General features: G+C 42.3%; 2 protein-coding genes across 6 annotated transcripts; one reads left to right on the top strand and one right to left on the bottom strand.

Annotated features, from left to right (window-relative positions):
• Nucleotides 1-1,881: 1,881 nt before the first annotated feature.
• LOC121537996 (dnaJ homolog subfamily C member 16) lies at nt 1,882-7,607 on the bottom strand. 3 transcript variants are annotated; one of them, XM_041845702.2, is made up of 15 exons: nt 6,922-7,607; nt 6,727-6,793; nt 6,411-6,448; nt 6,124-6,308; nt 5,771-5,955; nt 5,579-5,683; nt 5,265-5,423; nt 4,906-5,036; nt 4,505-4,685; nt 4,142-4,324; nt 3,800-3,876; nt 3,491-3,571; nt 3,307-3,396; nt 2,971-3,141; nt 1,882-2,535 (listed from the first exon to the last, which is right to left on the bottom strand). In XM_041845702.2, exons 1-15 carry the CDS (start codon nt 7,098-7,100, stop codon nt 2,079-2,081), a joined length of 2,289 nt encoding a protein of 762 aa, XP_041701636.2. In that variant the 5' UTR covers nt 7,101-7,607; the 3' UTR covers nt 1,882-2,078. The 3 variants fall into 3 exon arrangements, with proteins under 3 accessions (XP_041701636.2, XP_041701634.2, XP_041701635.2); XM_041845700.2 differs by having other exon boundaries at nt 6,124-6,448; nt 6,922-7,105; nt 7,356-7,607; XM_041845701.2 differs by having other exon boundaries at nt 6,124-6,448; nt 6,922-7,105; nt 7,442-7,607.
• Nucleotides 5,819-13,099, top strand: LOC121537998 (caspase-9). Of its 3 annotated transcripts, XM_041845703.2 has the most exons (14): nt 5,819-5,902; nt 6,129-6,211; nt 7,614-7,765; nt 7,931-8,108; nt 8,317-8,498; nt 8,876-9,080; nt 9,169-9,261; nt 9,365-9,426; nt 11,117-11,293; nt 11,403-11,492; nt 11,593-11,740; nt 12,011-12,202; nt 12,342-12,451; nt 12,552-13,099. In XM_041845703.2, the coding sequence occupies exons 5-14, from the start codon at nt 8,367-8,369 to the stop codon at nt 12,675-12,677; spliced, it is 1,335 nt and encodes a 444-aa protein (XP_041701637.2). In that variant the 5' UTR covers nt 5,819-5,902; nt 6,129-6,211; nt 7,614-7,765; nt 7,931-8,108; nt 8,317-8,366; the 3' UTR covers nt 12,678-13,099. The 3 variants fall into 3 exon arrangements, with proteins under 3 accessions (XP_041701637.2, XP_045062991.1, XP_041701638.2); XM_045207056.1 differs by having other exon boundaries at nt 7,614-8,104; XM_041845704.2 differs by lacking the exons at nt 7,614-7,765; nt 7,931-8,108.
• The last annotated feature ends 2,284 nt before the right edge of the window (nt 13,100-15,383 follow it).

The raw sequence follows: 15,383 nt of genomic DNA, 5'->3' as shown, positions 1-15,383 counted from the left end.
CACATATTAGAACTAAGTAACTATTATGACAGCATGCAGAGGAAGGGATCCCAAAGGGAAAGCGATCTAGGAATTGTTCAACGGTTGTTGCTTTTAGATCCACCATATTCTGTACCCTCCCTCTACTGATCCTACTTTAAAGTACTTCCATAACAAATAAATACCTAAACTGCAAAAAAGACAGCTCTAGCTAACTCCAGCAGAACATGAGACAAACAGCTTTGAGGGCAGATGGCAAACCATGTCCCAGTGCATGCACTCAAAACATACAGTAGCCTCCTCCCCCTGAATACATTGCCATGAGGACACCTTGGAATCTTGGCTTTTAGACACAGATACAGTTGAAGTCAGAAGTTTACATACACCTTAGCCAAATACATTGTTTTTCATAATTCCTGACATTTAATCCTAGTAAAAATTCACTGTCTTAGGTCAGTTAGGATCACCACTTTATTTTAAGAATGTGAAATGTCAGAATAATAGTAGAGTGATTTATTTCAGCTTTTATTTCTTTTATCACATTCCCAGTGGGTCAGAAGTTTACAAAAACTCAATTAGTATTTGGTAGCATTGCCTTTAAATTGTTTAACTTGGGTCAAACGTTTTGGGTAGCCTTCCACAAGCTTCCCACAATAAGTTGGGTGAATTTTGGCCCATTCCTCCTGACAGAGCCGGTGTAACTGAGTCAGGTTTGTAGGCCTCCTTGCTCGCACACGCTTTTTCAGTTCTGCCCACACATTTTCTATAGGATTAAGGTCAGGGCTTTGTGATGGCCACGCCAATACCTTGACTTTGTTGTCCTTAAGCCATTTTTCCACAACTTTGGAAGTATGCTTGGGGTCATTGTCCATTTGGAAGACCCATTTGCGACCAAGCTTTAACTTCCTGACTGATGTCTTGAGATGTTGCTTCAATATATTCACATAATTTCCTTTCCTCATGATGCCATCTATTTTTTGAAGTGCACCAGTCCCTCCTGCAGCAAAGCACCCCCACAGCATGATGCTGCCAACCCCATGCTTCACGGTTGGGATGGTGTTCTTTGGCTTGCAAGCGTCCCCCTTTTTCCTCCAAACATAACGATGGTCATTATGGCCAAACAGTTCTATTTTTGTTTCATCTGACCAGAGGACATTTCTCCAAAAAGTACGATCTTTGTCCCCATGTGCAGTTGCAAACCGTAGTCTGGCTTTTTTATGGCGGTTTTGGAGCAGTGGCTTCTTCCTTGCTGAGCGGCCTTTCAGGTTATGTCGATATAGAACTCATTTTACTGTGGTTATAGATACTTTTGTACCTGTTTCCTCCAGCATCTTCACAAGGTCCTTTGATGTTGTTCTGGGATTGATTTGCACTTTTCGCACCAAAGTACGTTCATCTCTAGGAGACAGAACGCATCTCCTTCCTGATCGGTATGACGGCTGCGTGTCCCATGGTGTTTATACTTGCGTACTATTGTTTGTACAGATGAACGTGGTACCTTCAGGCATTTGGAAATTGCTCCCAAGGATGAACCAGACTTGTGGAGGTCTACACATTTTTTTTCTGAGGTCTTGGCTGATTTCTTTTGATTTTCCCATGATGTCAAGCAAAGAGGCACTGCGTTTGAAGGTAGGCCTTGAAATACATCCACAGGTACACCTCCAATTGACTCAAATGATGTCAATTAGCCTATCAGAAGCTTCTAAAGCCATGACATAATTTTCTGGAATTGTCCAAGCTGTTTAAAGGCACAGTCAACTTAGTGTATGTAAACTTCTGACCTACTGGAATTGTGATACAGTGAATTATAAGTGAAATAATCTGTCTGTAAACAATTGTTAGATGTCACAAAGTAGATGTCCTAACCGACTTGCCAACGCTATAGTTTGTTAACAAGAAATGTGTGGAGTGGTTGAAAAACGATTTTTAATGACTCCAACCTAAGTGTATGTAAACTTCCGACTTCAACTGTAGCTTTGGTACATGTCCATGTAGGCCTGAATCCTGACTTAGGATGTGTGCATGCAATTCATTTCAAACCTCACAAAAGTTTTGTCCGCAAATCAGGATTTTCGGTAGGAGTCCTGTTATCTTCCCCCCTATTTGGGGGTGGTGATCTTGTCCAGGCCAGGCCAGCCAGGGATGTAGTACCTGGGAAGGGTTCCCTCTATCAGCCTCTCCATCCACAGCCCCAGGCGGTCCAGTTTGTGGTGGATCTGCAGTGTGGCAGTGGAGCGGGACCTGGGTGTAGACCTGCGTGGTGGGTGGTCCTCTCTGGACCCAGACCTAGACTTTCTCCCTCCCCCAGTGGCACCCCTGGGTCCTTCCTCCTCGGAGGACCCCCCTTCCTCCCCGGTGTAGACAGGCCTGAAGAGGCAGAGATACTTCTTATGGCCGTTGAGCGCCAGGACGTAGCCCGTGTAGTCTATCTTGTGGCGGGCGCCATCGTCCTCGTCGGCGTCTATCTGCATGGCATCCTGGGCGAACTCCAGCAGCGTCTCCATCCATGCACTGTGCTTGTCCACGTTCAAGAAGGAAAAGTGGAGCGTCAGGCTCCTAGGGGCAAAAACAAAGGATATGATATGTTGGTTACTGCGATACTGCCTCTGCACAAGTCAGGGCATTCATACTTCTTGCGCTTCACAGAGCTGTTGTGAAGGAAGTTGTCAAGGAAGTGAGTTTGTGTTTATACAGGACCTCCCGCCCCCACCTACCGTCAACCAATCATGTCAACACGGAGCTATACGGTGCCCTCCACATTGTTACAACATTTGGGATGCGCACGGCGATGCGGTACGGTGCTCAATTTGGCCTCTGCATGCCTCGAGGCTCCGCAATCGCTTTTAGCCGTGGTATATTGGCCATATCCACATCCCCTCAGGCCTTATTGCTTAATCATATAGTAAGATTTTATTTTATATACAGTTATATGATATAACTACTACGTGCATTGCAGCTCAAACACCAGACCATGTGGGATCATGCACTCACCCGGTGAAAGAGTAGACCTCTTTGGCGAACTTGCTGAGCAGGACGTTCTTGGAGGCGTCAGTGAGCACCAGCACCACGTTCATGTGGCCTGGTCTCAGCTTCACCAGGTTACTGGTGTAGGTGATGTCGGTCAGCTCCGTCACCTCCACAAAGTTCTTCTTCGGTGGGCGACTATAAATGATAAAAACATGATAAGCATAGAACCACTCAATTTTATTTATTGCATTGACATCACTGAAAAGCTAAATATAATCCCTCAAATATGTCAGATAGTTAAAACAAAACAGTCTTTAAGTCACCGCTTGAATCTTTTCACTGAAGCTTAAAATGTCTTGCCTTGAGGTGCTGCTGCTACCCGGTGATCCATTTTCTGCCTTAGTTCCGTCTTTTGCCTTCGGTTTGGATTTGCCGTCTTCACTAGAGTCACTGAAATCACACAAAGCAGAACGATAAGTCTGAACAAGCAGTTTCCCCCAAGGTAATACGTTTGAGTCGCAGAATCACTGGTTATCCATCTTACCTGAAAGCCTGAACCACTACAGTTCCAAACAGGATGAATAAGGCAGAGAATATCAACGACAGGAGAGGCATCATCTCACGCCTGCAGAAACATATTACAGACATATCTAAATACAAGGGCGGCTAATGACAAACTGTGTTAACACTAATCTTGATTATAACACTTATTAGCAGTTATTGACTACAACATCAAGTAAACAACTGAAGAACAATCATTATTTTTACAAATCAGCTGAATTGGCATGAGCCATTTATTATGTCCACATCTCCGTATGTTGTTACCTCACTCCTATTCTAGATGTTAACTTACCAATTATTGTGAAGAATATCATCAATGATTTCAGTGAGGTAATCATAAGCTGTATAGATCCATCGAATGAGAAACATCTGGAATTTAAAACAACATTTACTGCCTAGTCATTAACTGGTGAACAACACACTTAACATACATGATTATACTGTATTACCTATCATAAAAATGAAAAACCATTGCAGGTTTGGAATCCTACAAAAATAACATTCCAACAAGTATATTATTTCTGGACACAGTACTAATTACCACATCATTATCTTTGTCCTTCAGAGATGATAAAGTAGGGCAGCCCTCTTCTTTTACATACAGTACTTTTCAGTAGTGAGGAACACAACTCACAGAGGCAAACTCATTGTTGAGCTCCGGCAGCATGGCGTCGTAGTTGAGGATGGAGGGGTCTTTCTGCAGCCTCTCCAGCTCATCCAACAGACCTTGTTTATTCTTATCGGTTCCATTCCAACCGCCCGCCACCTCCTTGTACAGGACCTTCCCTGCTGCGTTACGACGCTCCAGGATGAACACCTGCAGGCACACACTTCCACATGAGCTTATAGTTTTGGGGAAAGGTGTTTTTACATTTTCATAAAGTATAATACAGAGAGGTGTTTGTAGCTCATTATACAGACACTTCTACCAGAAGCTCTCAAAACATCCAAGGAGAGCACATTAACAAAGTTAATAATTAATATGGCATAATTGTACCTGTGGTGGTGGTGTACTGTCCTTGGTCTTCAGCAGAGTATCACAAAGTGGTTGTTGCAGTCTTTGGTAGACATAGGCAAATCTCACCACCTCCTTAGTGTTGGTTGAGGCAAATGAGAGGAAGGCCTGGTTTCCTATGGTATAGGACTCCTCATCACCAGTGATAAGCAGGACACAGTACCTGGAAGACAGATGTTTGGGGACATTAGCGTTCGTACTGCAGCACTAAAACCTTTAGAGTGTCCAGAATTTTCTACAGTGACACGCAAATGTGTATACCTCAATTATAGAAGTAAAATAATTTTAAAATAATCAATCATATCACCTGGCTGTTCAGAAATGGTATGTTCACAAATAAATTGTATGTTCACAAAAGGAAACAAAAGGCTTCAGTATCTTACTTCCTGCGTCGGTGGAACTGCTTCACAGGACAAAGCTCATCAAACAGTTTCTGGTTCACCAGTCGAGGGACGAGGAGAAACTTGTTGTTCAATATGAATTCATCAATTATTTGTTTTTTCATCCCTTTAGCCTAGAAGAGGAGAACAACAACATGGAGATATTAATGAAATGCCGTGTATCTAATCGGCTCAATTAACAGTTGTCACCTAAACAAAAATTGCATCTCTAAATATAATCGATAATACATCAGTAATACAGACACCCCAGATACTACTTGGGTATTCAAATGCTATTTAACTATTCAATCAAACTGTCTGGTGGAATAGTAGTCAAGTCTAGTTAACTGTCTAGTACCTACCTGTATAATGTCTGCAGGCTTGTCTGTACTCTCCTTAAAGACCAGCATGGTGGGGGCGTAGGTGTTAATGTTGAACTGTTTCAGTAGGTTGGCAGTCTCTGAGAGACCCTGGTCCACGTACCCAAACTGAACATAATCCTTATAGGTGAACGCAGTCAGCTACGGAAGATGAGAAAAAAAACAGTAAGCAAGTATTAGAAAGCAGTTGTGGATTACCTATGCTCCAGGAGGAAGTAAATAAGTGTTAGTCAGACCAGCTCTCTCAGTGCTGGTTTAAACTGATGCCAGACTGACTAGTCTAGACAATGGCTTACCTTGTACAAGAGCGGGACTACAGGCACTTGGTCAAACAGAAGCACGTGCGGCTTGTTCTGCTCATGCCAGCTGTTCAGGAATTGAAGGTCGTTCCTGTCTGTAACCTGAAACACACAAAAAAAAATGGTGAGTCAGAAAAAGAGACAAAAAATGAATGTGCCAAATCATGTTGTTGCTGTTGTGTTGTTTACCTTCTCAACCAGTCTCTGAGGGAGCAGGTCCTCCACAAACTGCCTCAGGTGCTCCTTCACCACAGCGTAGTGGAAGAAGGTCACTTTCCCGTTGATGACCCCGAGTATGGACGGGGTGCGGTGAGCTCCGAGGTGATTTGCCAGACGTCTCTCATAACCAACGTCCACCACACCAATCCCCACACCTAACACACCAGTTGTACACATAATCAGCCATACAAAGACTCACTATGGTTATTTTGTCGCTCTGGATAAGAGCGTCTGCTAAATTACTAGAACGTAATATTATGTCATGTGGACGGTGAAGTTGTTGACTAACTTTCATTTGTGTAATGCATTTCATCATTTCCTACCCAAGGCCTCCAGCTCCAGCACAACCTCTTTCCAGACCGGCTCAATGTGGATGCAGCTGAAGCACCAGTCAGAGGTGATTTTGATCAGGTACGGTCTCTTGAAGCTGTCAGGCACCACGTCATTCACATACTGGTTGAAGTGCAGAGCGTACTTGCTGTCAGCAAACTCCTGGCTGCCCTTGTTGCTGAAGGGGAAGTGGAAGAAGGACTCGTCAAAGTAGAATTGGTCGTGACCATGACCGTAGTGACCATGACCATACGGCTGGGTGTCATCAGTCTGTCCATACCGGTCATAGTTGGCCCTTTTCTCCTCGTTGGATAAGATCTTAAAGAGTTTGGGTAGAAAGCACATGGATATTGTTACCAGAGGGTGGAGCATTCCCTTCTGAATAATGCATTTCAAATCAAATTTCATTTGTCACATGCGCCGAATACAACAGGTGTAGACCTTACTGTGAAATGCTTATTTACAAGCCTTTAACCAACAATACAGTTAAGAAAAATAAGAGTTAAGAACATATTTACTAAATAAACTAAAGTAAAAAGAAAGTAACAATAGGATGCTGAAGTTTTTATGCTGGCGAATATTGGATACACTCTTACCTCATAAGATTTGGTAATCTTGATGAACATATCTTCAGCGCCTTCATTTTTGTTTTTATCAGGATGCCTTACAGAAATAAAGGAAAGACAATGCATCAATGGGCCATTCATTTTTGTAAACAGTCAATAGTCTAGTGCTAAATATATCCACTGAGTCCTGACACCCAGAACAGAAAGGGTAAGTAATGTTCTTACCATTCCCTAGCTAGGCGCTTGTACACTTTTTTGATTTCAGTTTGGCTTGCACTTTTGGTCACTCCAAGAATCTTGTATGGGTCTACTTCATTGGCTGTCTCCACTAAGCCAACCTGAAGAAGCAGACAGACAACCACTATACCAGGAAATGTCAAACACATCCTTGTTCTTCTTGCCATGTTCTCTGTCGGGAAAGCAACAACAACAACAGTCAGAGTAAACACATCTGTCTGACGGGATGTGTTGGAAAATTAATCTGCATTGATAAAAGGAAGATTTGAATGCCAAAGCAAGGGCATCCCTTGAAACATATACAAGCCCAACAAGCTAACCGTCTAAACACAGCCTTTAGCGGGCAATACCATTATAATTGCCGTATGTAAGATACAAAACAGAACAAATGCATTAAATTGCCATTGACTTGAATTCACCACCTTGCTTTGCAATCAATTTAGAATAGAGTGCTAGCTAGCTAGTTAGCTAGCTATCCAGGTTAGCTTGTTGAACACCATGCAGGCACCTCAATAATCTGTCTAGATCAACTGTTCTTCTGCCACATTCCTCAACTTTTTCTCTGTCACTGCTTATCTGCGAAGGAAAAGCATTGAAAATGGGTCATTTGTAGCATCATCCGAGCTCTCTAATGTTATCTCTCTCCTCCGTAAATGATAACCTGCTGGGACTGCATCCAGTGAGTGTGAAGGGGAGACCAGAGACGCCAAAAGCATTGTGGGAGTTGCAGTCTTTTACAATCCACCAATCACGAGGAAGTGTGATTTAAACAAGGAAGTAGTTGGTGAAAAAGAAAACAAGAGAAGAGTGGGGGTGTGATCACACGGAGCTGGTAAAATATATATATATTTATCCCCACTGCTTGTCATAATAGTTTGTGTATTCTATTTATTTCCATTTCTGACAACTGTATAAACATTTTTTATTAGTTTGAAACTCAGGACTTCTGTGTAGCCCTCTGTGGTTGACGTCGTTTCAATAACATGTAATTTTTTAGATGGTTATGGCTAGGCAGGTACATTTCCACAGTTTTTCGCGAGTCAGCCAGTTCAAATATTGGGTCTGCCGTGGGAAAAATAAGCGGAAAGTGAGTTTGCAGTATCGAAATCCAATATCACAGCTGCTGCATGGGTCCCCCGCCGTCTGCGCTAACCTCTCCACTCCAACCTGTGTATGTATGTGTGTCTTTTGAAGGGGTTGGGATAAAGGGGTTCCGTTCAACCTTGTGTACGATTGGACAATAAAGTAATCTTCTTCTTCTCTGACTGTTTGCTGTTTGTATTGATTATTTATATTTTGTAGTACTGGGACAGTCTTTGTAAATACATACGTTTAAGAAGACTTATTGTAAACTGATTTGGTCATTTCTCTTCTCTGCCAAAGAATCATTGCAGATCTCCTGTTCCATGCTTCATAAAGCCTAAGCCTACACAATGGAGGAAAGACACAAAAGGATTCTCCAACGCAATAGGGTCAATCTCGTGAGAGACCTGGACCCATCAGATATGTATGATGGACTTCTGTCAAAAGGAATATTTACTCAAGACATGATCGACGAGATAAAGGTAGGGTGTGATGGTATTCTTCTTGACTATTATTGTCTGTTTTGCAAGAATCCCGATTCATGATAAACATCATCATGATTAGGCTATTCTCATCCCATGCTGTTACGCACAGCGAAGTCTGGTGTGTGAGACTATGAACAGGCTACCTGAATTCTTACCATGCATCATATGCCACTGTTTCAGTTCTCAAAAGCATTTTTTTTTTTTTACATTTTAGTCATTTAGCAGACGCTCTTATCCAGGGTGACTTACAGTTAGTGAGTGCATAGATTTTCATACTGGCCCCCCGTGGGAATCGAACCCACAACCCCGGCGTTGCAAATGCCATGCTCTAACAACTGAGCTACACGGGACTATGCCTTGTTCCTCTATTTCAGAGCTCAGGGATCAGACGAGACCAGGCCAGACAGTTGGTTCGAGACCTGGAGACCCGCGGGAGTCAGGCGTTCCCAGCTTTAATAGATTGCCTTCATGAGACAGGGCAGCATAGCTTAGCAGAGCTCCTACTGGATGGAGAACCACAGAACCAGCCTCTACCTCAGCCTGTCCATGTCCGGCCAGTCGTTAGGCCTTTGCCAGTTTGTGAGTAGGCCTGTGTGGTCATTCATTACAATATCGGTCCATACTGCTGAAATTCTCATATTTGCTCTGGACTGCTCTATTTTGACAGACTCCCCTATGGACACTGACAAGCCTGTTCACGTGGTAACCCCTGTTTATCCAACTCAATCAGTGAAGCCTATGCCCACCACTCCTAGTCCATGTAAGTGTTCACATCAATTTTCTGTAAGCAATTTGACATAGTCTGCATATTCAAGTATAAATGTGGTGATGTTTATTGCGTGTTTATTACATGCTTATTACAGCCCCTGAAAGGGAGTTTGGAAAACCCAGGGCAACAGGAAGAGTTAGACGTGACAGTATTCAGGTAAGTTATCTTGCCACTTGGTTCTATTTACTGTAGGCTAAATGAAGCATCAGTTCCCCATTGTGGTTATTGACAGTACTCTCTAAAGGAATTGTTGTATCTCAGTTCTGTTTAATTGAACTTATAATATAACACATAATAGTGCATTCGGAAAGTATTCAGACCCCTTCCCTTTTCCCACATTTTGATATGTTACAGCCTTATTCTAAAATGGATTAAATAAAACATTTTCCTCATCAATCTACACACAATACCCCATAATGTCAAAGCGAAAACAGGTTTTTAGAAATTTTAAAAATGAAAAACAGAAATGCCTTATTTACGTAAGTATTCAGATCCTTTGCTATGAGACTCGAAATTGAGCTCAGGTACATCCTGTTTCCATTGATCATCCTTGAGATGTTTCTACAACTTGTTTGGAGTCCACCTGTGGTAAATTCAATTGATTGGACATGATTTCGAAAGGCACACACCTGTCTATATAAGGTTCCAGAGTTGACAGTGCATGTCAGAGCAAAAACCAAACCATGAGGTCGAAGAAATTGTCCGTAGAGCTCCGAGACAGGATTGTGTCGAGGTACAGATCTGGGGAAGGGTACCAAAAAATGTCTGCAGCATTGAAGGTCCACAAGAACACAGTGCCCTCCATCATTCTTAAATGGAAGAATTTTGGAACCACCAAGAGTCTTCCTGTAGCTGGCCGCCTGGCCAAACTGAGCAATCGGGGGAGAAGGGCCTTGGTCAGGAAGGTGACCAAGAACCCGATGGTCACTCTAACAGAGCTCCAAAGTTCCTATTTGGAGATGGGAGAACCTTCCAGAAGGACAACCATCTCTGCAGCACTCCACCAATCAGGCCTTTATGGTAGAGTGGCCAAACGGAAGCCACTCCTCAGTGAAAGGCACATGACAGCCCCCTTGGAGTTTGCTAAAAGGCACCTAAAGGACTCTCAGACCATGAGAAACAAGATTCTCTGGTCTGATGAAACCAAGATTGAACTCTTTGGCCTGAATGCAAATCTGGAAGAAACCAGACACCGCTCATCACCTGGCCAATACCATCCCTACGGTGAAACATGTTGGTGGCAGCATCATGCTGTGGGGATGTTTTTCAGTGGCAGGGACTGGGAGACTAGTCAGGATTGAGGGAAAGATGAACAGAGCAAAATACAGAGAGATCCTTGATGAAAACCTGCTCCAGAATGCTCAGGACCTCAGACTGGGGTGAAGGTTCACCTTCCAACAGGACAACGACCCTAAGCACACAGCCAAGACAACGCAGGAGTGGCTTCGGGACAAGTCTCTGAATGTCCTTGAGTGGCCCAGGCAAAGCCCGGACATGAACCCAATCGACCATCTCTGGAGAGACCTGAAAATAGCTGTGCAGCGACACTCCCCATCCAATCTGACAGAGCTTGAGAGGATCTGCAGAGAAGAATGGTAGAAATTCCCCAAATACAGGTATGCCAAGCTTGTAGCGTCATACCCAAGAAGACTCAAGTCTGTAATTGCTGACAAAGGTGCTTCAACAAAGTACTGAGTAAAGGGTCTGAATACTTATGTAAATGTGATATTTCCACATACTCTGTATCTTGCCTCGTCAAGATTGCAACAAGTCTAAATTTGAGTCCAACTTGATTGTTTGGATATACTGTGGAATCATTGCATGCTTTACTTTTATATTCTCTCAGAGTTATAAGATGGATGCCAACCCCTGTGGACACTGCCTGATCATAAACAATGTCGATTTTGAGCCTAAGTCGGAGCTGAGTAACCGCACAGGGTCCAACATAGACTGTGACAAACTGGAAAGAAGATTCAGATCTCTGAACTTTATTGTTCTTGTCAAGAGAAACCTGAAACAAAAGGTGAGGATGTCCTCAGCTACCTTCCTGTTTAGCCTACTAGTTTAGTTTATAAATATTCATGTTTAACTGGCCAAGTGATCCAATCCTTACATGAATCACTATATTTCAGCAAATAAGACAGGAGCTATTGGCTTTGTCCAAGGTGGATCATTCACAGTATGACTGCTGTGTGGTGATCATGTTATCACATGGAACAGAGGTAAGACTCTTTCTATCCTTTTACAAATGCATAGAAAGATTAGGCATTTTTGTCTTTCAGGAGATTAATAAGGTTATTCCATTTCATTGCATATTTTCAGGTGGGTCACAATCGCTTCCCTGGTGCAGTGCATGGAGTGGACGGGCCCAATGTCCCAGTTCAGCACATTACCAACTACCTGAACGGTCAGAACTGCCCTTCCCTACAGGGCAAGCCCAAGATCTTCTTCATCCAGGCCTGTGGGGGAGGTAAGACAACTTCACTAGCTATAATAGTGGCTTATGCTTAGTTATAACTTAGTACTGGTTATGCAGCACAGTAACAACAATGTTATGAAGGTGTTGTAATAATAGTCTGTACACTGGGTTACATCTCTGACAGTGGATGAAGTATTTGGGGGGTAGTGGAACTAGTCTCGCTCTGCCCGTCATCACACGGGATTCTCGTTTGAGAAACCTAGAGCGGCTGGAGTCATTTGTTATAATTGGTATAATGTTTTGCACATTGTGGTCTGGCAGGTGAGAGAGACACGGGCTTTGAGGTGTCTCCTGACGAGGCGAGGACTTGTATTGGAGGAACAGGTGACCAGACAGACGCCATGCCTATGTCCTCCAGCAGTGACTCTCTGAGCACTCAGTCTGATGAGCCAGACGCTAGGGCCACACTGCCCACACCCAGCGACATACTGGTGTCCTACTCCACGTTCCCAGGTGTGTGTGTGGAGGGGGGGTTTATGTGCATGTTTGTGTGTTTCTGTCAAATACAATACATCTTTGTGGTTATCAATCCCAGAAAGTGTCGTTAGTGTGTCTGTCGCCCTGATGGCTGTTTGTCGTGTGACTTGTACAGGTTACGTCTCCTGGAGAGATACCCAGGCTGGCTCCTGGTATGTAGAGACACTGGATAACATCTTAGAAGAGAATGCTGCCACTGATGACCTGGTCACCATGTTAATGATAGTGAGTTTGTCGTCTTTTAAAATACAGCTGTATTTACTTTTAACGATACTAAAGTATATTCTCATATGAAGCTTTCAATGTTGTTTGTGTTTGTGTTCAGGTAAACCATGAAGTTTCACAGAACTCAGCCAAAGGCCTCTACAAACAGATGCCTGGTTCCTTTAACTTTCTACGCAAACTTCTCTACTTCCAAGCCCCGCCCTGCCAGAGACCAATCCAGTCATGACATCACAGAGTTTCACTCTCAGGAAATATTTGTCTCTTCGTGTGCCCTTATAAAACAATTTGAGTTTTCTCTATCAATGTTTATTTGGTTATGTGATCAAGAGGACCAAGATTGTAATTTTGTGTTTTATTATTTTCTAATTTTCTTTATTTTCTTGTTTTTATGCGCACCATTTTTGAGCTTCCAAATTGCAAAATCATTGTGACAATCAAAAAAATGGCAGCAAAAAAAACGATGGTTTACCTTGAGAAGCTCTGCGAAATATCAATCAGGACTGTTGATGGCCTTACTATTAGCCAGAAAATCAATTGCATATAATATGTAATTTCCATGAGTAAATTCGTTATTCGGAATTCTGAATATTTAGTGAATGGCTATTAATGTTCAGTACTTTAGAATAACGATTTGATGTCCAAATTGAATTGTGTAATTGTGTTCTGTTCATATTTCTACACTGTTTCAAAAATATATTTCTTTTTTATTTTAAGGTTTAAAGGTTACCGTTGCAACATTTATTTGGTATGGCGGGGTGCCTGTGAGTCATTGTGGCTTTCAAATACAGTAAGCAGGATTCAGAAGTTTGTTTTACAGCAAATTGAGATGTTTCGACATGCAAAGGGAAATTCCTGAAAGAGATACTAAAATCCACATCTGGGTCCCTCAATTCCCACTTCCAGTGGTTGGAATCCAGTGATATTAGAAGTGTTTCAGATCTTTTTGATTTATATCATAGCCGCCTGACCGCAGCTGTGCAGTGCAATTCCAATTGGCTTACAGTTTGGGCTTCACTCAATTTAATGACATATTGTAGAGTTGACTGACTCACTATCCCTGCAGCCTAGTGTCTGTAGCCATGATCAACTGCCATTTTAACCTCAGTTGTCCATTGCCTGAATCTAATGATGCAAATGCTAGAACCTATCACTGGAGTGTCTTGGCTGGAAGCCATGCACATTTGGCTCAGGTTCACTAGATGACAGAGCTTCTTTGGGAAATAATTCACACTTAGATATAAATACATCATACATCTATGAAGCAGAAGGGTTTCCCAAACTGTGGTCCACAAACAAGCCAGCTCCAGGGACAACTTGAAGACCAATCTAATGGTGAATGATTTGTATTTATATTCCAAATCACAGCATTGTGGTTTCTGAGGCCTGCAACACAAATAATCCTTTGCGATTCTTGAATCCAAGAGGAGCCAGCTCTAACCCTGGAGCAGATCACAATGTACAGATGTACAGTTTGGACACACCTACTCATTCAAGTGTTTTTCTTTATTTTTACTGTTTTCTACATTGTAGAATAATAGTGAAGACATCAAAACTATGAAGTAACACATATGGAATCATGTAGTAACCAAAAAAGTGTTAAACAATGTAGAAAACTGTCACCAGCAAAGCACCATCACACCACCTCCTCCATGCTTCACGGTGGGAACCACACATGCAGAGATCAGCCGTTAACCTACTCTGTGTCTCACAAAGACACAGCGGTTGGAACCATAAATCTCAAATTTGACAGATTTCCACCGGTCAAATGTCCATTGCTCGTGTTTCTTGGCCCAAGCAAGTCTCTTCTTATTATTGGTGTCCTTTAGTAGTGGTTTCTTTGCAGCAATTCGACCATGAAGGCCTGATTCACACAGTCTCCTCTGAACAGTTGATGTTGAGATGTGTCTGTTACTTGAACTCTGTGAAGCATTTATTTGGGCTGCAATCTGAGGTGCAGTTAACTCTAATGAACTTATCCTCTGCAGCAGAGGTAACTCTGGGTCTTCCTTTCCTTTGGCAGTCCTCATGAGAGCCAGTTTCATCATAGCGCTTGATGGTTTTTGCGACTGAACTCCAGATTGACTGACCTTCATGTCTTAAAGTAATGATGGACTGTCGTTTCGCTTTGCTTATTTGAGCTGTTCTTGCCATAATATGAACTTGGTCTTTTACCAAATAGGGCTATCTTCTGTATACCCCCCTACCTCGTCACAACACAACTGATTGGCTCAAACGCATTAAGAAGGACAGAAATTCCACAAATTAACTTTTAAGAAGGCATACCTGTTAATTGAAATGCATTCCAGTTGACTACCTCATGAAGCAGGTTGAGAGAATGCCAAGAGTGTGCAAAGCTGTGGCTACTTTGAAGAATCTCAAATATAAAATATATTTTGATTTAACACTATTTTGGTTACTACATGATTCCATATGTGTTATTTCATAGTTAAGATGTCTTCACTATTATTCTACCATGTAGAAAATAGTAAAAATAAAGAAAACATTGTTCCACATTACAGTGGCTAATGCATATGCACTACATGCAGGTAAAGTGTAGTTATATAGTACTACACTGTACCATACAGTGAGGGGAAAAAAGTATTTGATCCCCTGCTGATTTTGTACGTTTGCCCACTGACAAAGAAATGATCAGTCTATAATTTTAATGGTAGGTTTATTTGAACAGTGAGAGACAGAATAACAATAAAAAAATCCAGAAGAACGCATGTCAAAAATGTTATAAATTGATTTGCATTTTAATGAGGGAAATAAGTATTTGACCCCTCTGCAAAACATGACTTAGTACTTGGTGGCAAAACCCTTGTTGGCAATCACAGAGGTCAGACGTTTCTTGTAGTTGGCCACCAGGTTTGCACACATTTCAGGACTCAGGAGGGATTTTGTCCCACTCCTCTTTACAGATATTCTCCAA

Source organism: Coregonus clupeaformis, chromosome 24 (genome assembly GCF_020615455.1).
Source record: "Coregonus clupeaformis isolate EN_2021a chromosome 24, ASM2061545v1, whole genome shotgun sequence".
NCBI classification, from domain to species: domain Eukaryota; kingdom Metazoa; phylum Chordata; class Actinopteri; order Salmoniformes; family Salmonidae; genus Coregonus; species Coregonus clupeaformis.
This window is presented reverse-complemented; position numbering and strand designations above follow the sequence as displayed.